We start from the raw sequence: 25,108 nt of genomic DNA, 5'->3' as shown, positions 1-25,108 counted from the left end.
AATGAACCAATGCCATTTCACAATCAGTGGCTGAGTCTCCATTACAGAGCTGGGCAAAATTAAAGTGATATTTTGGAAAAGAGTCCCAGAGATACAGAGACATCACACCAATATTGCTTAGTCTTAGACTAAGCAATAGACTTGTCAATACAACTGCCTCTAATCTACAATCTACCTATGAATCTATGAGGAACTGTCAGCAAATCCAAATCTAAATTGCTAAAAAAAATAATAAATCACATATATACCAGTTCACCTCTGATGTAAAAAAATAAAAAACACAAAAAAAGGTGCTAGATCATTTGATGATTATCCTTATTATTATCTCAAAATGGTACTATGTAATACCTATACTACAGAAGTATAATAAGTTTTATCGAATTATAATATATACACTTTTGAATTTACGTTAAATTAACACTGGCAACTCACGCACAAATGATGTTTTACCACAAAGGATTACAACCGAGATTTGGTGTGTGTGCATGTGTGTGTGTCAGCTTTCAGACCTCAGCGTGTATCATTCCCACAGTACAAAAGGGCTGTGGTTCATTCATTTGCGCTCATGGTCCCCTGCACCACTCTGCCTTTTTTTTTTTTTTTAACCATAAAAATATGTATAGATTGGCCCAACAAAGAAAATAAAAATAAAAATGAATACATTCCAGCATTTCTTTATTAGCAAAACGATTTATTTATGTCAGACAAAGCCTCTGATTGTGCGAAACAGAAAGCCACAAACGCATCACAGCAGGCAGAGTACAGACTCAACAACACCCCCCGTACACAGATTCACCATGCAATGAACAGTCTGTAACATAACAGACATGCAGATGTCTGCAGCCAAAATAATATTCATAATAATAATAAAATAAAAATACCGCATGCGCATGTCCCCATGCCATTAACACCCCTGCTGCTTGTACTCGTTGCGGTGAGCAAAAGATGCCAAGTTGATTAGATGAACAAAGCTATGGTGGGCACATTCAAGGCTTATCGTGTATTTAAAAAGATCAAAAATAAAAATACTAAAAAAAAAATTCTAATTAGTACCTGTCTGTTCTGCTTACAGCAGGAGTCGAGAGGAACATAGACTCTGATGCCTTGCATGTTGTTCAAACGCGTTTCCAACACGTGAAAATAAATTAAATGAAATAAAACAGAGGAGAAATCGGAGATGCGATGCGTGGCTTTGTGTTAACACGCCGTAGTTGCAACAGCAGAGCATGATGCGGGGAGAGAGTGAGGCTGGAATGAAACACTGCAGCGAGGTCTGAAAGCTGGGGCTGGAATGCGGTTTTAGTCAAGAGAGAAAGTGTGTGAGAGGGTCAGGCTGAAACACATCAAGTCGCCACAGTTAGCCGCGTTATGAGCGCTTTCTTGACGTTAAAAACACGTTATGGCGATGGCGTTATGTGGCCCGAGCGGTACAGTAGTGCATGAAGACTGCCCTGCATTAGGCGTCTGGGTGAGCAAGCTAGGGGACAGGGCAGTAACTGGCCCCTCCTACCGCCATGATCCACAGGCTCTGCCCCCTAAAACCCCACGGTGCCGCTGGCACTGAATTATTACACGCCCCTCAAACTAAACCATTTCCCACACAGTCAACAGTCAATGTACACAGGATGCTTTTTTTTTTTTTTTTTAGAAATTGGGTTATGACAGTGCTGGATATGATTACACTCAGCAACGCAATGCACAAATCATTTTACTCTCTGTGGTTTTGGCACTCGTTCTTCTCTTTTCCTTTCTTTTTTTTTTACAACAAACTTCATTTTGCCTCTCAACACCCCAGTTCCCTCAGCTTTTTTCACATACACACTTACCTGCTTCACCTGCTGACCCCAGCTCAACTCCACCCCCCCAGCATGTGTGTGCTGTCACACACGGTGCTCCACAGAGCTAGTATTAGTTCTGTTAATAAGAGCGTCCGTATGTGTGAGTGTGTGTGTGTGTGGACCGTTTCTAACGTACGGAGCCCAGGTCTGCAGACACGGGACGCGGGGCTGACGAGGACGGGGAGTGGCTGGCCGTGGGGACGTGCCGCTCTCCCTGGCTGAGGGTGCGTTTGCGCTGGCGAACCAGGGCCTTCTGGTGGCGCTTCATCCTTTCCAGCTGCTCGTCGGCACTCATCCGCCCCGACCGCTGATGCCCCGGATCAGCGGCGTACAGGCGCTCCACGGCGCTCCTCGGCCTCTCCTGGGCAAACAGAGATGGAGAGGCCTTCAATATTCCCCTTGCATTGATATATATAAAAGTGAAGTGATTGTCACATGTGATACACAGCAGCAGCAGCACAGCACACGATGCACACAGTGAAATTTGTCCTCTGCATTTAACCCATCACCCTGAGTGAGCAGTGGGCAGCCATGACAAGCGCCCGGGGAGCAGTGTGTGGGGACGGTGCTTTGCTCAGTGGCACCTCAGTGGCACCTTGGCGGATCGGGAATCGAACCGGCAACCTTCTGATTACAGGGCCGCTTCCTTAACCACTAGGCCACCACTGCCCCATATATATATATATATCATTTCAATTAATAAAATGCTAACCGTGTTCACCAGTGATCATCTAATGCCTATTTATTTATCAGTTTTCTTTCCGCTTTTTCTCCTGATCAGAATAAAATTATAATATTAATTTGATTGTAAATTCAGTGCAGTTATTGTTCTCAATGGTCGCCTGATTTAGGTCTAGTACAGACATTATACCGACGCGCGAAGAAAGCAGATGGTGGGTTGAAAAGGAAGCATCGGCTGCACAGTGGACAGAGCGAAACGTGACAGTGACAAGAGACATTTTCCTGAGTTGAATCGGATGATCTGCTTGTGCGTTCGTTACTTCCTTTCTTCAGAATGCTGTATGTGTAGGAGTCCGGGGAGAGGGGGGGGGGGGGAGAAGGGAGAGCCAACATTAAAGCGGTAATTCATTAGCATCGCTCCGACCGGTTTCTCGTGTGCTCAGCGTTTTGTGCTGGGTGCTGCATCTAATCAGCGCAGCTCCTCTCAGCGCTACAAAAGGACGCCATGACAGTGTTTTTATTTGTGTGTGTGTGTGTGTGTGTGTGTGTTTTTCTTTGGGGGAGTTTTCTGCCACCCCTCCAAACTTCAAGAGCTCTTCTGACTGGAGCTCAGCTGCCACTCCGGTTCAGACGTACCTTCAAGGCTGGCGCGGAGGCTCCTCTTCTGACGGTGACATAAGACGAAATGCTAGTGGACTGATTCGGTCTTGAAGACGAGCCGCTGATTCCTGGCAGAGGGAGCCATCATCAAAACCTGAGATCAGACTTCAGCAAAGCCAACGATCTGTGCGTGCACCAGACTCAGACACAATTCAATGGCACCAATCATTAAACACCGCCTGTGTGTGTGTGTGTGTGTGTGTGTGTGTGTGTGTGTGTTTACCTCTGCTGGGTAAGGTCTGATAGCCGCTGGCAACCACCACGCCGCCCCCATGAACAGCGGCCACCCCGAGCAGCTCCGGCTCACTCAGAAACGCTCGCAACTCCACCTGTGCACCAGCAGGGCATGGCAGCTTAGACATCGGGCCTCACCCACGGGAGGCGTGGCCTGCCATTACAATTCTGTCGTTTTTTTTCCCCAGAGCCAATCAAATTGAGGCCCCGCGCACAAGAAAACGTTTTTCTCTAAAGACGCCGCTTCAGGGGAACCAGAAAGGTTCCAGAGTGAGTTCCTCTTTTCCGCATCTCCGTGTGGACAGCAAAGTGGCTTTTTTGCTAAAAGACCAGGGAGTTACAGCGCCACTTACAGGTGTGGAGGGCGGCCTTAAACAGCGACAATGGCAACATGTTAGATAACGCGCATGTTTTTTTTAGAAACCTAAAAACCCCGTTTTAGAGAAAAGCGTTTTTGTGTGGACAGGGCCTTCCACTCTCATGCATGCAGCCCGAAAAGGCAGTGACTACATAGAATGGACATAATCACAAGTCCAGCTATATCCCATGATGCACCTTGTCTCCGTTGGTGTACTGGCCAATCTCGCGATCCCGCTTCCGCTCGTCGGACTGGCGCTTGAGGCCCCGGACCGACGTGTGTCTGATGACGGACGTTTCTTTGGGCAGGGGGGGCACGGCGGGGGGGTGCTCATCTGGGCTATAGAGGTGAGGAAGAGGAGGTCTGGGGGGAGCACCTTCCTCTGCCTGCAGACATGGGAGACGGGAGTAAACTGGTGGATCCAGTGGCCAGGGTTCCCATGATCAGTATTAACTGGATCAAAATTACAGCATTTCAAGGAATTTGAAAAAAAAAAAAAAAAAGTAAAAAAAATCAAAGGTTTGTGGTGTCCATGTTTTATGCCTGAAATTCCAAAGTGTGTTCATCTGATGTCTATAAGTAGTCTTTTTGTATCAAGTCCTTGCCAGGTCATTGTATGTCTCCATGTATTGGCATGTTGATGTATGTTTGTCCCTTGTCTTGGTGAAGTTGTGTGAATGCATCCTGCTTCCTTTCCCTGCCACGCCTATCGCCGCCTGACAGAATGACTTGGCGCAAAGCACAAACCCATTTTGCATTGTGCAGAGATGCAGGCAACTGCTGCAGGGGCTGCTGGGTAGGCTGCACCGGGCTGAGGTGGGTGCTGTGCTGGAGGGGCTTCAACTCCCCCCCTGGAGGGCTTGCAGAGATAGAAGGCACTGAGGACAGGGACACTGAAGGCACGAGTTTCCTTTCTGTGGATGGAGACAAAAACACACAGACACACACACACACCCCACACAACCAGATAGACGCAGAGTACGTTTAAACAGACAGACACATGCACACACAGATACACAGCATTCACCGATGGGTCAGTCCCACTGTGGCTCTGTGTACACTACGGCAGGGCTGGGGGGCTGAGCAGGGCGGGGTACCTCTGTTTGTACTCCAGTGCATGCGGGTGAGGGCAGACACAGGCTCCCTCTCACCTGGGTTCAGCACAGAGTCGATGGTGATTTTGTAGTTGGCCTTGCTGGAGCTGAGGCCGGCCATCACGTCCTCTATCCGCCACAGCTCCTTCCTCAGCTGGGCTTTCTCCTGCTGCGGGACACCAGCGAGATACAGGTAACGCTCAGACGTCACCCACACCGACAGCGGCGGTGACAGATATTACCCAGAGGCAGCAAAGAGCCAGTAAAGGTACACTAGAGAGATGCAGAGAGACGAAGGACCATCGAGTGCTGAGGTCATGAGATTCTAAACTCCCAGGCAGTCAACAAGCTTTGATTGGATATAATTAAGGAACACTTATGACTAGGCAAACTGGTCAAGTTTTCTTGCTTTTCTTGATATATTACATATTTAAAAATGCTTCTGTGCAATTGTACAGACTCTAAAATTGTAGTAGTAGCTAAAACTTTCCATGCCTTTCACACAATGGTCTGGGAAACAAAATTCCACACTTTGTAAGACTTTCAAGACCTTCGCAGGCATATTGTGGTCCATGTAGGACAATAAGATGGTTTGTGTGTATGTGTGTGTGGGTTATAGACCAGAGAGAGAACGCTGCGGTTCATCTGCTCCTGCAGTGCTGAGCGTAACCGGACAACGTCTTGCTCCAACTGACTGTAATCACTCCAGGCATGTTCCATCTCCTACACACACACACACACACACACACACACACACGCACAAACTAATGGTCATTTTAGGGGTAATACAATGTGGCATAAAATGATAACAAGTTCCAAAAATAATTTATGTGCTGCAGTGTTTCACAATGACAATCACTTCACTTTCACCTTCAGAGAGCACTGGGTGCTCTGTGCACTGGGTGCTGTGGTCTGTCACATATGATGACTAATCACTTTAATGAATGATTTTACTTAATAAATTCAGAAATGATGTGGGGAGGGTGGCCCCCAAGTCCACGTGAGGGAGGATGCCGAGTAAACTACCATTTCTGTAAAAAGTGTTGGATTTCAGGCATGTAGCACTGGGCAGGCAACAAGTGGTGGCGAGGGGATGGTAAGTGACAGTGAAGTTATTGTCATTGTGATACACAGCACAGCACACGGTGACAAAACGAAATGTGTCCTCTGCCTTTAACCATCACCCTTGGTGAGCAGTGTCTCCAGTGGGACTGTCCCTGTAACTACTGAATGTAAGGCGCTCTGGATTATGGCGTCTCACAAATACCGTAAATGTAAATGTAAGTGAACATTTGTTTCTTTAAAGGGTTAATTGTTGAAAGCAGGAACAAATGCATTGCAGCTCTTGTGAGATGTTCCTGGCCTGCAGTGTCCAGCATACTAGTGTATTCATTATACAGGGAGTGCAGAATTATTAGGCAAGTTGTATTTTTATTATTGAACAACAACCATGTTTTCAATGAACCCAAAAAACTCATTCATATCAAAGCTGAATGTTTTTGGAAGTAGTTTTTAGTTTGATTTTATTTTTAGCTATTTTAGGGGATATCTGTGTGTGCAGGTGACTATTACTGTGCATAATTATTAGGCAACTTAACAAAAAACAAATATATACCCATTTCAATTATTTATTTTTACCAGTGAAACCAATATAACATCTCCACATTCACAAATATACATTTCTGACATTCAAAAACAAAACAAAAACAAATCAGCGACCAATATAGCCACCTTTCTTTGCAAGGACACTCAAAAGCCTGCCATCCATGGATTCTGTCAGTGTTTTGATCTGTTCACCATCAACATTGTGTGCAGCAGCAACCACAGCCTCCCAGACACTGTTCAGAGAGGTGTACTGTTTTCCCTCCTTGTAAAACTCACATTTGATGATGGACCACAGGTTCTCAATGGGGTTCAGATCAGGTGAACAAGGAGGCCATGTCATTAGTTTTTCTTCTTTTATACCCTTTCTTGCCAGCCACGCTGTGGAGTACTTGGACGCGTGTGATGGAGCATTGTCCTGCATGAAAATCATGTTTTTCTTGAAGGATGCAGACTTCTTCCTGTACCACTGCTTGAAGAAGGTGTCTTCCAGAAACTGGCAGTAGGACTGGGAGTTGAGCTTGACTCCATCCTCAACCCGAAAAGGTCCCACAAGCTCATCTTTGATGATACCAGCCCAAACCAGTACTCCACCTCCTCCTTGCTGGCGTCTGAGTCGGACTGGAGCTCTCTGCCCTTTACCAATCCAGCCACGGGCCCATCCATCTGGCCCATCAAGACTCACTCTCATTTCATCAGTCCATAAAACCTTAGAAAAATCAGTCTTGAGATATTTCTTGGCCCAGTCTTGACGTTTCAGCTTGTGTGTCTTGTTCAGTGGTGGTCGTCTTTCAGCCTTTCTTACCTTGGCCATGTCTCTGAGTATTGCACACCTTGTGCTTTTGGGCACTCCAGTGATGTTGCAGCTCTGAAATATGGCCAAACTGGTGGCAAGTGGCATCTTGGCAGCTGCACGCTTGACTTTTCTCAGTTCATGGGCAGTTATTCTGCGCCTTGGTTTTTCCACATGCTTCTTGCGACCCTGTTGACTATTTTGAATGAAATGCTTGATTGTTCGATGATCACGCTTCAGAAGCTTTGCAATTTTAAGAGTGCTGCATCCCTCTGCAAGATATCTCACTATTTTTGACTTTTCTGAGCCTGTCAAGTCCTTCTTTTGACCCATTTTGCCAAAGGAAAGGAAGTTGCCTAATAATTATGCACACCTGATATAGGGTGTTGATGTCATTAGACCACACCCCTTCTCAATACAGAGATCACCTAATATGCTTAATTGGTAGTAGGCTTTCGAGCCTATACAGCTTGGAGTAAGACAACATGCATGAAGAGGATGATGTGGACAAAATACTCATTTGCCTAATAATTCTGCACTCCCTGTACAGTTTTTAGTTTATATCTGAATGGTGGAGAGGGGAGCGCACCGTTGAGACCTGGGAGATCTCAGCACGGATGTGTACCACATCTTCCTGCAGCAGCCTCTGCTGGTAGGCGATCTTCTCAGCGTGGGCAGGCTGGTCCCGGTACTGCTCCATCTGCTGATGAGACACGTCCAGCACCGACTCCAGCTTGTCCTGATAAGAGGAGCAAGAGGTGGAGTTTGGATGGCCCACTGATAGCTTGTCACAAGTAAGCTACCCAACTACCATTGTTTGATCCTATTAAAAAAACAGTCAAACAGGGAACATGGTAGTGATGGAGGTGAAGAATTGTCTGCTGTATATCTGTCCATGGGCATCTGAGCAGCACTGTCACCATTTTACACATTTTAAGGACATTAGCATTTTTTTAAGATGTCGAATGTATTTATACAGCAAAGTGTAAAATAATAGCTTTAGTCCAAAAAAAAAATCAGTCGCTATTAAATGCCAATGTGGGTTTTCAAACACGTTTAAAAAGTGTCTAATGTCAAGGCGGTCCTGGTGTTGTAATATGGTTATAATATGGCCATTTTGTACCTTGTCCTCCTTCAAAGTACAGATCCTTGTCTCCAGGTCCTGAAGGATCTTGTCTTGTTCACATAATCTGCTCAGCTTCACCTGTGGCAAACATTGAAAAAAAGGAGAGCCAGTCGGTTCTTTTCCAAAGTCAAAGTGAAGTGATTGTCACATGTGAGACACAGCAGCACAGCACATGGTGCACACAGTGAAATTTGTCCTCTGCAGTTAACCCATCACCCTGAGTGAGCAGTGGGCAGCCATGACAGGCGTCCGGGGAGCAGTGTGTGGGGACGGTGCTTTGCTCAGTGGCACCTCAGTGGTACCTTGGCGGATCGGGATTCGAACCGGCAACCTTCTGATTACGGGGCCACTTCCTTAAGGCCACAACTGCCCCCTTTTGTTAAGAAACCTGACACATCTTGCCCGTAGCGCCTTCCCTAGGGGAGGCTTCGAACATTCATTCTTGTAAATATCCACTTCTGGTTTATTTTGTGCAAGGAGCATATTTGCTTTCAGAAAAAACACACAACACCCACCCCATCCCCTCCAAAAAAAAGACAGAAAATAGGTTACAGTATATAGAGTAAATAAGTTTAATATTTTTCCACAGCTTGCCTAGTTTACAGGCTTTCTGAACCCGGCAAGTGTTTATTCTGAGCATTATTTATCAAGCTCTTCAATTAATTATTAAGTTGTTTTTATTTTACTGCAGTATATTGTTGTTTTAACAGCATTAATTATTCATCGCTCAGACAAATTCACCAGCAAATTCTTATAAATTGTTGAACTGGAACAATGTTAATGATGAAAAGCTAGGGCTTCCATCCTATTTACCTCCAATCACAAGAAAAAAGGCCTTAAAAATGCTGGAATAGAAAAATCAAACTGAAAAATTTAAGAGCTCAAAATATAAAACTCCCATTGCATGTATTTTTCCCTTTAAATTGGGAGCTTCGGAATAAAAGCCCTCGTCAATAGTCTCAATCTTGCCCATCCCTGGCAGAGCACGCCGTCCCAGCAGAGGCCATCAGCCGCTTTATTTTAGTCTCAGGCTTCTGTTTATCCCGACCGTTACTTAACACCAACTCCCTGTGTATTCCCCTCTGTACTTCCCCGACAAATACGTCCGGTTCTCCACCTTCCAACGTGGCTGCTGATTCCACCAAATCTCACAGAGAATTGCGGCCTTAACCCACTGGCCTACCTGCTGGATCCGTCCAAAAACTAAGCTTTATAATTCATTTTATAAATTAAATGAATTATTTAATAGCTTTAATTGCATTCGCTTGTTATTGTAACAACTTCAGATAAAACGTGTTCTGATGAGGACAACGTCAGCGCACTCACATCAACGTCGCTCTCGGCTATCTTCACAGGGCGCAGTGCTCTGGCCTTCTTCAGGGTGTCACGTCCTGTGACCTACGGAACCCGATGAGGCAAAAATCACTCATACAGCCTTTCAGACACGTAAAAAAAAAAAAAAAAAGGAAGACAAACGACACACACGCTAAACAGATCAAGCTGTCTGCATTCTTTTTTTCTAGTTGGCAAGGCATTACTAGCAACAAGCTTTACCAAATCACATGACTTTTACTTTACATCAACCAGGCAAAGAAACAACGGCCAGAGGCTACAGCCCTTTTGGAAGCTGTTTATTAAAGGGGTAGCATGTGTGAATTGAGGGACACAACCCTCTTTATTATGACAGAAAATCAATACTTTTCATAATTATAATGAACCGCGTGAGAATGATTGTAACCACCGGAATTACAGCAGCTCCATGGAACAGTCGATCCTGGCGGAGGGAACGATCTAAGAGAATAAGAGCGACCCGACACTATAGACTAGGGACGTGTATTGGCAAGGATCTCCCGATATGATATGCATCACCATTCACAGGTCATGATTCTATTCATGATATATTGTAATCATCGATATTGTCTCTTTACTATTCCATGATATATTGTAATACTGTACATATTGCGATTTTCTACGGTTCAATGAAAATGTTTTGAAGATGCTGTGATCGGTCTGTCATGTTTTGTGATTTTTCTCTGCCTGAAATGCCAAGCAGTAATGCTCAGATAACGCTCATCTCTATGGACCTCACTAAAGAAAATGCTGGACAGCTGGACACAAAAATATCGATATTTGATGTCAGTGTATCGATACAATATCACCACATAAAATATTGTGATATATTGGTGTATCGATATTTTGTAACACTCCTACAATAGACTATCATATGGTATATGCTGTATATATAGCGCTCGAGTCACATTGCAAGTATTGACAGGGCCCGCCCCATTCATTTGCACTTAGGCGTGTAAAAATGTGTGTGCTCATGTGTAGATTTTTTTTTTTCTTACTGATTTTTTTAAACACTGATACACATTTTATCACCTCTCCAAGACACATGCCGTGACAATTATGGATGCTGGATTTTAGCGGCTCCTGCATTTGTGTGGCTCATTTTCTAAGAGGCGCATCAGCAGTTATTAATAAATTATTAACAGCTCTGACAGCCGTGATGTTTTGCTGAACATCTGAGGTTCTGTGTCTTTTCAGGCATTTTCAGCAGATAAGGTAATGGCTAATGACAATGTTAACCAGAATTGGTGTCTCAGCCTGGCTGGGCTTCTTCTCATGACCACACCCAATTGGCCTGTCTCCTGTTCCTTTGTTCTCATTAATTTTTGGAGACCAAGGTGTTCTATGTGCCTGGTTTTTACAGCACTACGAAAGATGCGTAATGTTGGGAGTGCTTGATAATGTCACAAAAATAAACTGATTTTGAAAAAAAAGTGTAAAAGGGAGGAGCCTGCAGGCACAGTTGACAGCTGTCACTCACCCTACGTCCTCTTTCTAGATGTTTGCAGACACTCCCTGTGAACTATTACTTACATTGCACTGCAGAAATATACATTTCTGTCTTTGCATCCCATGTTTGCTCGGTAAAAGCCCTTTTTTAAGCATTTACTCTAAAAACAGTAGCAGCTGCATTGTTGTCACTGTTATGATCAAATTAGACAATAAATAAAATGAACGCATTGCACTGGTGGGTCATACATTTGGCCAAAGCACACTTAACAGGAGCCTTACAAGAAAACGTACAAATAAACGGCAAGTCATGCGCAGTGCACTATGCGTCGAAACTCTGGATCGAAACGATGCACTTACTTTCAGCACTGAAACACACAAATACGGAAGCTCGGAACGTAAATTTGCCGCTAATCGCATGCACACTAGTCTGACAGGGCGCTACGCCACACCACAAAAAACAACAACGAGCGCCGACTCGTCCGGGATAACAAGGCCACACCCAACACCACCGATGTACACAGTGCAGCGCGGCGTCCAGTACCCACACCGTTCTTACTTTCAGACCGGACCTGTAACCTCGACTGGAGTTTTGTAAGACTTTGCGAATGAACGCAATCGCTGGTTCAATGCTATTAATCTGTATTAAAACAGAAAAGGCTGTTATTGGCTAACAACTTTCTTGCCTGTTAAAAGAAGCCTGGAGAAGAAAAAGAAACAATATATATTTGAGCCTGGGGTGCTATTTACATATATATTCAACACATTTTGCAGTGGTGGTTCACATAAGCAAGTTTTTAGCAAAAGCCTTTGTAAGGAACTAAGGAAAAGTAGGGCTGCACAATTGTAACAAAATGACTGTTAATCATTATAAGATTGTAATTTATTTACTAATATGCATGTACTAGAACATGAACTAAAACTGATAAATAATTTAGGAATAATGTAGTTTGAGTTCATGTTTGAACCATCAGGCATTTATTGAAGTTCAAGTAGTTATGAAGGTCTTTGTTGTAATTGATTCTTAATCGATCAACTGCGCAGCCCTAGTGTTAAAATTGCCTGATGGGAAATGAAGTTTTTTATCTTAACTGGATTTAGCCATGAGAGCTTCAGATCCCATTAGATGCAACACAGAACAGGAGCTTATACCATCTGGGGGTTACACCACAAAATTAATTCAACATTTTTTGTAATGCACTAATTTCACGTAACTGTAGACAACAGTTATTTCTAAGCTTTTTTTCTGAGAAACATGGCAATTCAGAGTCTTAAATATAACATTTCCTTGTCCGAGTTATCTAACCTAGTCTTATAATTACAATATATTAATTTAAATAATTCTTCTTACTAATTCAGATTGCCCAATGGGTGGGTGTGCTTTGTGGTATACCCTCCTGGACAATGGTAAGTTTGACAAATTGCACTGATTTCAGCCATGCTTCCAGGAAAAATGTGTCCCTTACACAGTACTCAAAAAATCAGTACAATCAAGCAAGTTCAGTTTCATAAGCTGTTCTAATTGAGATGTGGACCCACAATGAATTGTACATATAAAGTCATTTCAAGAAAATTGTACAATTCCATGATATGCACCCACATATCACATTAGAACTTGTATTGTCTGGGTTAATCATATGATGCTGTTGGGGGGGGGGGAGAACATGTTACTAAACAGGAAAAGCAGGAGAGCAGCTTAAGTCTTCTAGAAGGAGAGAAGACAAGGAGGAGAGAAAACAGGACGAAGAACGCAGAAGAAACAGATCAGCTTCAATGGGCCCACCTTCAGATCTAGATACTCCAGGTCCTTCTTCAGCTGCAGGTAAGTATCATCTGCCTTTGGATGGGGAATGGAAAGACAGGTCACATGACAGGAAGCTGCAATGCAGGCTGGTAGTGGTAGCCCCATGCCTGCACAGTGTTTGCACCTCTAGTTCACTGGAAGCGATTTGTGATTCAGTCAGCTGTGAGACTGGATATTCGCTATATACCTGCATACTTCACGAGATTAGACGTACAACCCAACTTCCATAATTTAGGGCCACGGCCATAACTCACGGTTAACAGAGGACCGTAATTAATTACATTAATGCTGTCAGCCACAAAAGCTTTTGAGAAACTTGTATAGTTTTCTTATGAAAATTATTGTTCCCGCATATTTTATCATTAATTCATTTAAAACAACGATGGAAGGCATGCATTCTATTAACAGCATACATCACAGACATTTTGCATCGATACTGTCTAAAATATTCACAAAACTTTATAAATATAGAGGCTATGAATGTAAACATTTCGCATTTGTATTGTGCATTGCATTCCAAAAGGAGCATGCGAAAAAAGGCAAAAAGAAAAAAAAAAAGAAAAAGAGAGAAATTCTGCGGCCAGGACTGCAGGAGACATTGAACATGTGCTATCAGAACACGGCACAGGTTCATGTATCAACGCCTACAGTCCGAGCCGGTCACATCTACCCATGCCAGCAGGCAGCATGGCACCATAGGACACAAGATTCACAACAATCACGCAGATGAAGTGGGGGCTCAGCCAAAAAAAAGCAGGGGCCTCTGGAATCGACAGGAAAAGAAATGATGGGACGCATTCGCAGGCAAAGGATGGTGGGGCGGCTCTTGATGTCATAGCTACGGTGCCTGACCTGCAGGCTGTAACCTGAGAGGCCGTTGCTCTGCTGCTGGAGGTGGGCGAACGTGTCGTTGCGAACACTAGCCATCTGGGCCTGGTGCCTCCTGAGCTGGACCAGAAGCAGGGTCAGCTCTTCCGGCTGCAGGGTGGCGAATAAGCGCAGAAACAGCACTTAAGAACCTTGTCACCAGGGCGGCGACAGAGACGAATTTTGCCAACCACTCTGTCTTAGTTACTGTGGACCTTACAAACATATATGTGCATCTTGCAAAAATAGAAATAGACATTTTCTCACTGATAAACAATGTGCCGTATATACACAGATCGACCATAACATTAGCAACAAACACAGGGGCTACAATCTGCACCCGGCAGTGGGTGGGATCTATTAGAGAGCCTGTGAACATGTCGAGCCCCGTTAGACGGCAAAAGAGGTCCAGTGGAGTGCACGCCTGGACATTTCAGGACTGCTTTGGTGGCAAAACGAGGGCCCCCTCAATATCAGTGTTAATGTTATGGCTGATCTGTGGGTCTTGTAAACACTTCAGACATGTCCATAATTACACTAAAGTTAGGTTCTTACCGTTTTCCCATGCAGGCTTGGGGCGCTGACTGTATGCGTGATGTAGCCCATGTTCGGCATTGATCGTCTCTCTATTTGTGCAGTCTGAGGAGTGGAATCAACAAAATGAGATTAATGCTACACTATATTTTTTTATTCAGCAAAATTATTTTGCATCAGTACTTGAAGAGACAAACCTTGGTGGAGGCTTATTGGTATATATTTTTACATGAGAAAGCACCACTAGATGGAGACGCTTGTCTGTTAAAGGTCTCATGACATATCTTGCGTGACGGAACTAAAAAATATACATTTGTGCTAATTCACATTTACATTTTACATTTACAGCATTTATCAGAAGCCCTTATCCAGAGCGACTTACAATCAGTAGTTACAGTAGTTACAGTGTCTTGAAGTGTCTTGCTCAGGGACACAATGGTAGTAAGTGGGGTTTGAACCTGGGTCTTCTGGTTCATAGGCGAGGGTGTTACCCACTAGGCTTCTACCACCTACCACCTAATTTTTACATCCAGTCACAGAGCAACTGCAATTCTTCGCTCATTTGGAAGCCATGACGGTACGTAGCGATGGTACGTAATGTTTTAGGGGAGCAGTAGGAAAATCTCACAAAGTGAAATTTTCACAATAGGGGACCTTTAAGATCAACTGTGGTGTCCTTCTAAATGTTGTTAATTTTAAAAACTAAACACTGCTTCCAATAAGCGGATCAATGATCAATATATTGACATTTGAAAGAGAAATTCCTTATGAATACCATGTTTTGCACAGGCCCTGCACTTTCTGTTAAGAACCCAAAGTTCCCAGTTTCGAGTTCAAGTTCAAAGTCGACCCAGAAGTCAGTTATGGAAGTTTTCGCACAAAACTAATGTTCATAATTGCACATTTCTCCAGCAGAGACTGCTGTTTATTTGCAGACAGAAGGTGTGCTTCTCATCTCAACTGCCACAGGGCTCGGAAGATTTGACAATTTTGCTTAACACACAAAATCGCTACAGCCCATCACTGGCCCTTAAAAGGCCTCCAAACAACAAGAGATTTAATTAACTACACATAAATTAGCACCAACCTGCTATCCTAAAATAACATTTGTTTGCTACCAGCAAGAGGAGCTGCATGTGTGCGTGTTTGCGCGATTATTCCCAGGGCTCTGTTTTTTGCTGCATAATAGGTTTTTCATTTAAATGTGAGATCAGAAGAAAGAGACCAGCGCTGATGTTTGAGATGGGGCCTGTTTATGGGGTGTTAAGAAGCCCTTTGGCAAGGAGCATCAACCACTAATAACACAGACGTTAATGATGTTTCGCAGAGGTCCGCTGAGCGCAACAGTAAAAAAAAAAAAAAAAAAAAAAAAGTAATTATAAATACATTTTTTTAAAAATTGCTCGCCAGCCAAAGTGGTGGATGCACCCAAAAGACAACTACAGGCTAAACTGAATAAGGCCGGTTTTGTTTGGGGGGAGTTTCATGTTCCGCCAGTTCAGAGCGTTTCTTCTGTGTCCTCCCTAAGTGCTACATAATTAGTGACTTTGCACAAGTTCTGTGGGACGGGACTGCGTGTGACACTTCCTTTGCTCGAGCGCGTTTGTGAATGGGGAGTGTGTGTGATGGATGATGGGTGTGTGTGAGCACTGTGCGCGGAGTGTGTGCGGTTCACAGCGGAGGTTCTCATGTGGAGGGGGTTGTGGCGAACACACACACACACACACACACACACACACACACACACACACACACTTTCACTCACTGGGGCACCTGGAAAGCAGGCGCAGGGCGTGGACTGTGTGACTGGCGCGGATGAAAGGCCAGATGAGGGGAAAGAGCAGTGCCGACGTTTCTCAGGCCCGGCTTCCCATGAGAGCTCCACTCGGCAACGGTCACTCTGCAGCGTGGCACTCTGTCTCACCCCACTGTGAGAAGATCCCAGTCGGTGGTGTGTGAGAAACCCCACAAGACTGGCAATGACAGACAACACCTTCTCCCAGGGGGACAACTCCCATTAGGGAAAGTTGTGTTCTAAATATATTAAAAGTAAAAAAAAAAAAAAAAAACTTAACTAAAATGGAATTTATTTGGTGGGTAGATCTAAGTATAGTGATCTCCCACAAACCCTTTCTGAATTTGCTATTCAGCAATGAATTTTTTATTATTTATTGCAGGCGCTGTTCATTTACTCAGACCCACTGCCAATATTGGGGCTGCAATTCATCGAGCATGTACACATTTGGACAGTGGACTGAAACGGGTGTTCTCCCGAACCAACATGGGGGATTCTCCGCACACACGGAGCCGTGACCCACATAACCCCGCATTGGATGTGTGACGCCACAGTGCTGCTCGGTGTCCCATTTTGCTACCGTACAACATATACTGATCAAAACAATTTTTTGAAAAGCACAACGAAATGAGGGGGGAAAGGGAGTCAATGAAAAGGTGTCTGAGACAGAGAGTGTGTGAGAATAAGAAAAAAAAGTGAGACCGAGAGAGTGTGAACGAGTGTGGGTGACTGTGAGAGGGAGAGAATACAAAATGCTGCTGCATTAACAATTTGTGTGTGGAGAGCACCAGAATGAATGTTCTTAAACCATGAAATGACCAAATGGATGCATTGGACCAAATGGATCACAAAAATACATGGAATTTCTCTATAAATATGTACAGTCTACTAATATACAGTCCCTGATCTATTTTGTAGAAACACCTGCTATTAACCTCACTTTAAATCAATCAATTGGTGTTAGAAATAGCTCGTATGCAAAGCTAAAACCCTACCAAATGATGTTTAATGCATTGAAATGAATTAGTTTCACTGAAAAAAGATTTATCATTTAATCAAGACAGAAAGGTCAGATTTTGGCAGGACAAAAGTTTTGTTGCCTATACAGAAATTGAACAAATTTACTGCAAATGCAAAAATATGTCAGTAGTGGTGCTGTGAGATCCAAATTTAATATCTTGTATGACTTCCATGTGCTTGAAGGACTGCATCCATTCTGTTTCGCAAGGATTCATACAATTTATTGATGAAGTCATCAGGAATAGCGAAGAAAGCAGTCTTGCATGCCTCCCAGAGTTCATCAATATTCTTTGGTTTCGTCTTCCATGCTTCCTCTTTCATCCAACCCCACACATGCTCAATGATGTTCATGTCTGGTGACTGGGCTGGCCAATCCTGGAGCATCTTGATCTTCTTCACCTTGAGGAACTTTGATGTGGAGATGGAAGTATGTGATGGAGCACCATCCTGCTGCAGAATTTGGCCTCTTTTATGGTTGGGAATATAAAAGGTAGCTAAGATTTCTTGGTATTTCAGACTATTGATGTTGCCTTCCACCCTGCAGATCTCTCGCACACCCCCATACTGGATGAAACCCCAGACCATGTTTTTTCTGCCACTGTTTTCTGGGTGAATCTCAGATCAACACGAGCTCCAGTAGGTCTCCTGCAATATTTACGGCGACTGTGGTGTAATTCAACAGAAAATTTGTCGGAAAATTCTACCTTCTGCCACTTTTCCAGCATCCATCCTATTAGCAGGCCGTGGGCCTTGGCAAATGCCACACGGTTTTTAAATTGTCTTTTGTTTAGTGCTGGCTTCTGGGCACTGATTCCACCATGGAGGCCATTTCGAGACATAATCCGACAAACTGTTCTGGTTGACACAGGGACTTCAGGTGACCAGGTCTCGCGGAGCTCTGCTGCAGTGGAAAATGCGCTGGCCTTGGATTTTTGAGCCAACAAACGTTCCTCTAGAGCAGTTGTCTTGCGGGGTCTGCCTGACCTGGTCTTGTCAAAAACGTCTCCAGTCTCTTCAAATCTTTTATTTTAATCCTCTATACTTGATGCTGAGACACATTGAAGGTGTCTTCCACATCAGCAGTGGATCTGGTCTTCAGCCTCTTAATAACCAACACTTTGATCTGAAGGTCTAGTGTACTGGGGTTCTTTTTTTACACACCTGAGACCCTGAGACCTAATTGATCCATTATTAGTCACATGTGAAGCTCATATGACAAGGCGACAACACTTATGTCTTTGCCAAAATTGACTCGATGGGCTTTACCAGCTTTGAATATTAAAATACTTTTTGACAGTTTCGTTTTGCACTGAAACATTATTACAAAAGTTGTTGGGAATAAAATGAGCCAATCTTGATTAGAAATATATTTCAGCGGCACTTGAGGTCAATTTGTACACAAGCCACAAGACTTTTGTCAGGGACAAAATACTAGTAATACTAATAATAATCATATTTGAATGAAAAATATGACTTTGTTGGTTAGTGAGGTTAAGCTTTGGGGGTACAGGTAGGCAATAATAGAGGCAGTTCAATTACAAATGTAATTGAAATGTGTGAAGTGTGACGGTACCTTCGAGATCTGAGGGCAGGCGCGTCGTGGAGAACAGGCCATTGGAAGCTCTGACGGGGGCACCTCGTCCAGCGGACGCACCGTCACCCTGTCGGCCGGGGTGTGTGGCCGGCGTGGGGACAGTGACTTGGAGGGGGGCCCCGGTGGGGGAATGTCACAGGGGGACGGGGGCACCGAGATGGAGCGGGGCACCTCCAGGGCCATGCGGAACGCTGACGCATCCACGTAGTCCGGCCCGGAGTAGATGGGCGCGGTGGGGCTGCCGTGCCGGAACTGCTGCCGCTGCTGCCATTCGTACAGCTGCCACACCATCCCCTCGCGGTTGGCCAGCCGCTCGTCTGTGGACATCCGGAAGTGGCTGAGGCGGTCCTGGGCGTACTTATAGTCGCTGGGCAGGTTGCGGGGGATGGGAGGGGAGCCCCCGAGGGACGGGTGCCAGATGGTCTTTGGCAGCGACTGGTAGGCTTCCACGAGGACAGCTTTCGGCTGCAGAGGGGGGGTTCGGCGCGGCAGTGTGTACTCGGAGGACGGGTGGCTGAGGGGATAAAGGCAGGTCCATCACTTTCAGTTTTCAGAAAGCCTTGACTGCTGAATAAATGCACATGGGACTTGAAACTTTAACACCCCCCTGTCAAACTGTCAGACAAACTTTGGCTTCATAATGTAAAAAAGAAAAAAGATACACAATTCACATCATGAATAATAAATTGGCATGTTATCATAAAAAATTCTGAATTATGGCAGCGACTCAAACAGGAGCTTGAAAAATTCCAGAATGTTTTGGATCCCCCGTTGCAGCTTTTATGGAAGGGGGGCGTGAAAAGTCAGAGCTGCAGACCGAAGTCTGCAAGAAACTGACTCCAAATATTTAAGCCCGGCTAGAAAGCCCTTTAAAAATCAATGTGCACCTCTGCTGAGGATTTAATGTTACAATTACTGGAGATTTTAGCCTTGAACACCAAAACACTGATACCTTGAACACCAACCTTCAGCAGAAATAAATAAGCAGGACACACAGCTTTAACTATGTTTGGAATATGTAACATTATATTTTATTAAATTTTAAGCACTTTTATGTTCTGTGTAAACACAGCAAGCACTGTGCAAAATACTCCGATCATCCACAACATTAAAACCACCTGCCTAATATAGCAGTTCTGTTATATGCCTATAAAAAAGCTCAAGAACCAGACTCCACATGCACTGCCCTCCATGATTATTGGCACCCCAGGGAAATATGTGTTAAAAGCCTTCAAATAAATTCAATTGTTATTGCAGAAGCTTACTCTAACACTGAAAATTGTAGAAAAAAAATTACATTCAATTTAACTATGACTAACAACGTAGATATAACATATGAATAATTTTCATACAATCAATAGTTTTACAATTATTGGTACACCAAACAATGCCTAGGAAATAAATGTATTTTAAGTATTTCTGTCATTTCTACAGTAGTTTACAAAGTTGATCAGAGCACCTAGAAGCATTTAATTAGAATTTCATCACTTCCTGTTTCCCTGGGGTATAAATAAGACGTGACACAGAGGCCATTTCTCTTATCCACTCTTCAATGTGGGAACACACCATTCAAGTAAGGCAGTTGTGTGTCGACCTTCACTAGTTTATTTCGCCTCCACACACAAAGATGAGGATGGTAAGAGAAACAAAAAGTTCTCCAAAGCTGACTTTTAAAGGACTGCAACAAATGGAAGCCTCTTGGGGGTCACAAAGTCTCCAAAACAACCATCATGCAATCAAGATGTTTGGGAGGCATGCACGGAAAAAACATTTCTCACAATCATAAATGCAAACGTATGGAGTTTGCTAAGCGGAACTGGGGCTTCAACTGGGACCGTGTGCTTTGGTCAAATGAGACCACACAAAGATGAGTATGCAAAAAAGCACCTCATGGCCACTGTGAAGTATGGGGGAGGATCGGTGATGCTGTGGTTCCCTGGGAACCCTTTTAGGGTGCAAAGCATCATGATTGCTTTGAAATACCAGGACATTTTAAAGCAAAGTCTGGTGGCCTCTGCTCAAAAGCTGAAGACGAATCTTGAAGATGAAGCAAGATAATGACCCACAAAATACAGAGAAATGGTTCACCAGACACAGAATGAAGCTCAGTCCCCAGACCTCGACCCCATTGAAAACCTGCGGAGTGAGCTGAAGAGGAGAGTGCAGAGGAGAGGAACAAGGTTGCTGGATGATTGATTGTTCAGAGAGGTTGTTCAAAGAGGAATGGTCGAAGATCCCTCTCTCTGTATTCTACCATGTTGTAAAAACATTATAGCACAAGATTAGGTGCTGTTTGTTGGCAAAAGGGGGTTGTACAAAGTATTAACATCAGGGCCGCTAATAATTGTGGCACACGTGATTGATGTAAAATAACTATTTCTTAATGTGGGATATTTCCCACTGAATAAATGCACTTGAATTAAAGGTTGGATTTTCCTCTTTTTTCATTGTGGTCCTATATTTAGAATTTATCAGAAGCTAAAGAACACATCTTAACCAGGGGTGTCAATAATTATGGAGGGCAGTGTATGGTACCAAGACAACAGCAGCAGTCCTGTTAGTTCTGAGGTGGGGCTTCCATGCATTTTATGCAAGTGCTGTGCATTATTTCTGCACTGTACAATTGAAACATGAAAAGGAAAAGGAACTCTGTTCAAAAGTGTGGGCAGTCCAATAAATCTGAGCATTTACCAAGGTTAAAACCAAACCTGAATTCTCAAACTTAAGCACCAGCTTAATGAAGGAAAGAAACTCTAATCTTTCTTACAATATTAAAGAAATGTATTTATTGGAAGTGTTTTTACCAAACTTATTACACAGATTGGTGTTGGGACTGATTGGTGTGTATCCAAATTTCATAATTATTCTGTGCACTAGTATTCACAGCAGTGCTTGCTGGCTTGGGACGTTTCTGCCTTTTCAACCAGCAGAGGGCGCAATTACACAACAAACTATTTACTATGTAGACAGCTGTAAAGCATGAGACCTTCTGTAAATGACCAGATTTTTTTTTTATTGTTTTCATATTGTAACCTTTTATTATAAACTTTAATTTCTTCTTCTTTATATATATATATATATATATATATATATATATATATATATATATATATATATAGAGAGAGAGAGAGAGAGAGAGAGAGAGAGAGAGAGAGAGAGAGAGAGAGAGAGAGGGGGGGGTTGTTTTACATGGCTTGTTTTGGTTTGTGAGACGTCTACCACAAAAGCTGCTAAATTAACTCTGTGTAACATGACAGATATGCATTTGAAGTCCAGATATTTTAATGTATATTATTCTCAAACTATAGCAACAATTATTTATTTGAGAAATATAGAAATTATATTTACTCATCACTCTTTGTTTCGGTTTACAACATGGCAGGAAAACATTTCTGGCCCAGTTTCCATATACATTACCCAGAATTTGGTATAATGAATCTACATGAGGCCGCTCATTATTATGTTAATTAATTCCTATAATTATTCAAATTTACATATTCATTTCAGCCCGCAGCATGTGAGGTTTGTGCTACAAAGCGAGAGTCTTGCTGACCTTTTAGGATCTCCTTTTTGCACCTTGACCCAATGCTCCACCTGAGCCAGCGCTGTCTGCCTCTGCACGTGTTTCTCTGTGTCGGTGCGGGGCACCAGGCCCCGCTTGTACACCACATTCCCGTTCTGGTCGGAGGGCGGGGCTCCAAGAGGGAGCCCGTTCCTGTGCACAGGGAGGGTGGAGGAGGGTCTCGAGGGAGCTGCAGACTCAATGGAGAGGCCATCCACTTCCACCTCCATATGCGCCTGGACAACTTCCCGGCCTGACCCCTCCGCTCTCTCTGATTGGCGGACACCTTCGGGCTGGGAGGAGCTCTTGCCGCAGCTGTTGATGTGATTGGTTTGCGGGACGCCGTGCTGCTCAATTTTGTCTGGCCTCTCCACCTCCCTGTTGGTTGGAGGAGAAGAGACGGATCATCAAACCAGGAGCAAGAGACATGACCCGTTCCCCGAGAGTGTGGCGTCCATCGCTGGTCAGCAGTCGGCTCAGATCAAATTTTAATTAATCTCGCTCTGACTAATGACTTCCCATGTTCCCTCCCTACACTCTCTACACCTGTTCCACAACACACGCGAGACCAAGGGACGCTGAGGCATTTGGCTGAGCCGGAGATTCTCCGCACGGAATCGCTCCACTCCGGCAGCAGTGAGAGGCCTATATAAAAAAAAAAAGGGCCAATTCATTAAAAGTCATTACAGAAAAGGACAGACGGTCTGTTGGGAGTCTCTCAGCCAGACACACACCAACGCGCTGACATTTTTTTTCTTAAATTCTACTAAAATCCCAAGGTGGCTCATCCTTCCTCAAACTCCGCTGATTAATATCCTCCACCCACGGAGAAATTAATGGAGCTGCTGTAACATCTATGTGTAGTTATATGGTTGCGTGATTTTTCAATATCAGCCATTAATCCAATATCAGACGCATCTTTGTGAATCACGGCAATTTTTCCAATCAAGTCTGACAGGCCGGCATGCCTGCGAATGAGATATTACAGAAGGACATTAAAATTCAGGAGTAGGAGCGTTTTCAATAAGCCGTTACGTGAAAGCGTCCCTATAAATCATGTTCACTGCTAGACCTTAGTAGTGTGTTGCCATTATTTCACGGCAAAACATCACTGCTAAACGGAGAATATGAAGTTTCATGAACAATATTTCATTTTCAGATGGGTCACTACATCATAGTGAGGCTCTTTTCAGTGTGCATCAGTTGTTTTTGACAAGTTTTGAGAAGAATAGATTAGATTGGAAGGCAGGTCTTGGACAAGGTTTCAGCAGCAAGGTTTCACTCACTCACTCCTTTCTTTCTACTCAGGGTCATGGGTGCCAGAGCCAATCCTGGGACAAACACACCATTCACTCACACACTCATACCTATGGACAATATACACAATCACCAGTCCATGCCTTTGGATGGCAGGAGGAAACCGGAGAACCCAGAAGAAATCCACGCAAACACAGCAAGGACATGTACACTCCACAGAAACAGCCACATTGACTTCCTTTCTTTTTTTTAGAGCTTAAACTAGGAGGTATCAGCCTCACTGTGTCATAACCAGTCGGCACAGTTTACATTAGTGGCCAACAGTTACTGGTTTGTGGTTTCAGTGTGATCAATATAAAAGTTGTTGTTTTTTTTTTTACCTGAAAATTAATTTAACTAATCTTAAGGCAATTCACGTTGGCTTCATAATCCAAACGATTGTACAGACGTGTCAAATTATATTGAGATATTTTAAATATTATTTCCAACTCACGACCCACCCAGTCCTGTGTTTCCAGACCTCCTTCAGCTATATCATATGGCCAATCATCAATCAATAACCACATGTGACGACTGAAAACAAGATTTGAGGTCCAGAGGAAGACCTGCTATGTAGACAATCAACCTCAAGATGGCACTAACGTGTAAAAAATACATGAAAACAAGAACTGCGGAATAAAGGAGAGGGCTGACACATGATCAGCAGTATCTGCCAACGGTGGTACAGCACAACAGCTACTGCACTGTCCTGTCCAGGCTGATCCGCGAACAACAATTAATTTCAGAATTGAATTAAGGTGAGAGGAAACGGTCACGCATCCCAGGCTGTGTCTGCGAACGAAACGCGCCGCCTGCTTGATATGCGGCGACGATGCCCACGGGGAGGCTGAGTGGAGGCTCTGCTGGCTCGGCCCCAGGCTGTTGCTGAGCTCGGGTGTTTGGACTTCACTCAGCTGGCTACAGATGCCGGCAGCCTGCCGCAGTGTACCCAATACCATGGTACCGCAGAGCTTACCAGGCCCATGATGCCAAAAACAACATAAACGTAAAATACCCACACAATATACGTGTGTGAACAGAACAGAAACCACCCAGGAGAAAAGGAAGTTTCATTGCAGAGACGCAATGCAGATGCAGAAGTCAGACTACCTGCAAGGGCTGCGCAGAATCTTCACAAAAAAAAATTCGATACAATATCTGATCATGGTCAGGGTTGGAACTGCAGGGGCAACAGAGACTACAACCTGAAGAGCCGAATGGTTCTAAAATGCATGAAGAACGTAGTACAAGTAACCTATCATGTCATAATTCTTTCAGAGTCTGAGCCACTAAACAGGCACCACCACCTGTGGAAATTTAAGACACCACAAGGGGAAGTTAAAGCAATAAAATTCCCCTCTCTGTCTATCAGGTTGCCTCTCTGAGATTAATTAAAGCCTTTCTTCAAACCATCCAGAACCGTGGAGAATGTCCGGCCTCACCACAAATCC

The 25,108-nt window shown here is 43.9% G+C and overlaps 1 protein-coding gene and 1 long non-coding RNA gene across 19 annotated transcripts in view; one reads left to right on the top strand and one right to left on the bottom strand.

Annotated features, from left to right (window-relative positions):
- The window catches only part of LOC114765635 (pleckstrin homology domain-containing family A member 7-like), a 98,049-nt gene that overhangs the window by 6,939 nt on the left and 66,002 nt on the right, over nt 1-25,108 (bottom strand). For 10 of the 18 annotated variants that reach the window (XM_028955880.1, XM_028955878.1, XM_028955876.1 and 7 more), the window contains 16 exons: nt 22,353-22,739; nt 18,779-19,313; nt 14,412-14,495; nt 13,842-13,967; nt 12,969-13,022; nt 11,745-11,825; nt 9,713-9,784; nt 8,384-8,464; nt 7,850-7,999; nt 5,487-5,588; nt 4,869-5,034; nt 4,519-4,685; nt 3,969-4,157; nt 3,403-3,508; nt 3,156-3,247; nt 1,975-2,199 (listed from right to left, as the gene is read on the bottom strand). In XM_028955880.1, the coding sequence (XP_028811713.1) occupies nt 1,975-2,199; nt 3,156-3,247; nt 3,403-3,508; nt 3,969-4,157; nt 4,519-4,685; nt 4,869-5,034; nt 5,487-5,588; nt 7,850-7,999; nt 8,384-8,464; nt 9,713-9,784; nt 11,745-11,825; nt 12,969-13,022; nt 13,842-13,967; nt 14,412-14,495; nt 18,779-19,313; nt 22,353-22,739 (2,617 nt within the window). The remainder of the gene's footprint in view (nt 1-1,974; nt 2,200-3,155; nt 3,248-3,402; nt 3,509-3,968; nt 4,158-4,518; nt 4,686-4,868; nt 5,035-5,486; nt 5,589-7,849; nt 8,000-8,383; nt 8,465-9,712; nt 9,785-11,744; nt 11,826-12,968; nt 13,023-13,841; nt 13,968-14,411; nt 14,496-18,778; nt 19,314-22,352; nt 22,740-25,108) is intronic. The other 8 variants (XM_028955883.1, XM_028955879.1, XM_028955885.1 and 5 more) reach the window with 6 other exon arrangements.
- On the top strand, nt 12,877-23,993 carry LOC114765639 (uncharacterized). Its single transcript, XR_003742693.1, has 2 exons — nt 12,877-13,007; nt 23,670-23,993. It is a non-coding gene; the product is annotated as an uncharacterized LOC114765639 (long non-coding RNA).

This window comes from Denticeps clupeoides, chromosome 16 (genome assembly GCF_900700375.1).
Source record: "Denticeps clupeoides chromosome 16, fDenClu1.1, whole genome shotgun sequence".
Classification (NCBI taxonomy): Eukaryota; Metazoa; Chordata; class Actinopteri; order Clupeiformes; family Denticipitidae; genus Denticeps; species Denticeps clupeoides.
The sequence above is the reverse complement of the archived record's forward strand: the minus strand, read 5'-3'. Positions and strand labels throughout refer to the sequence as shown.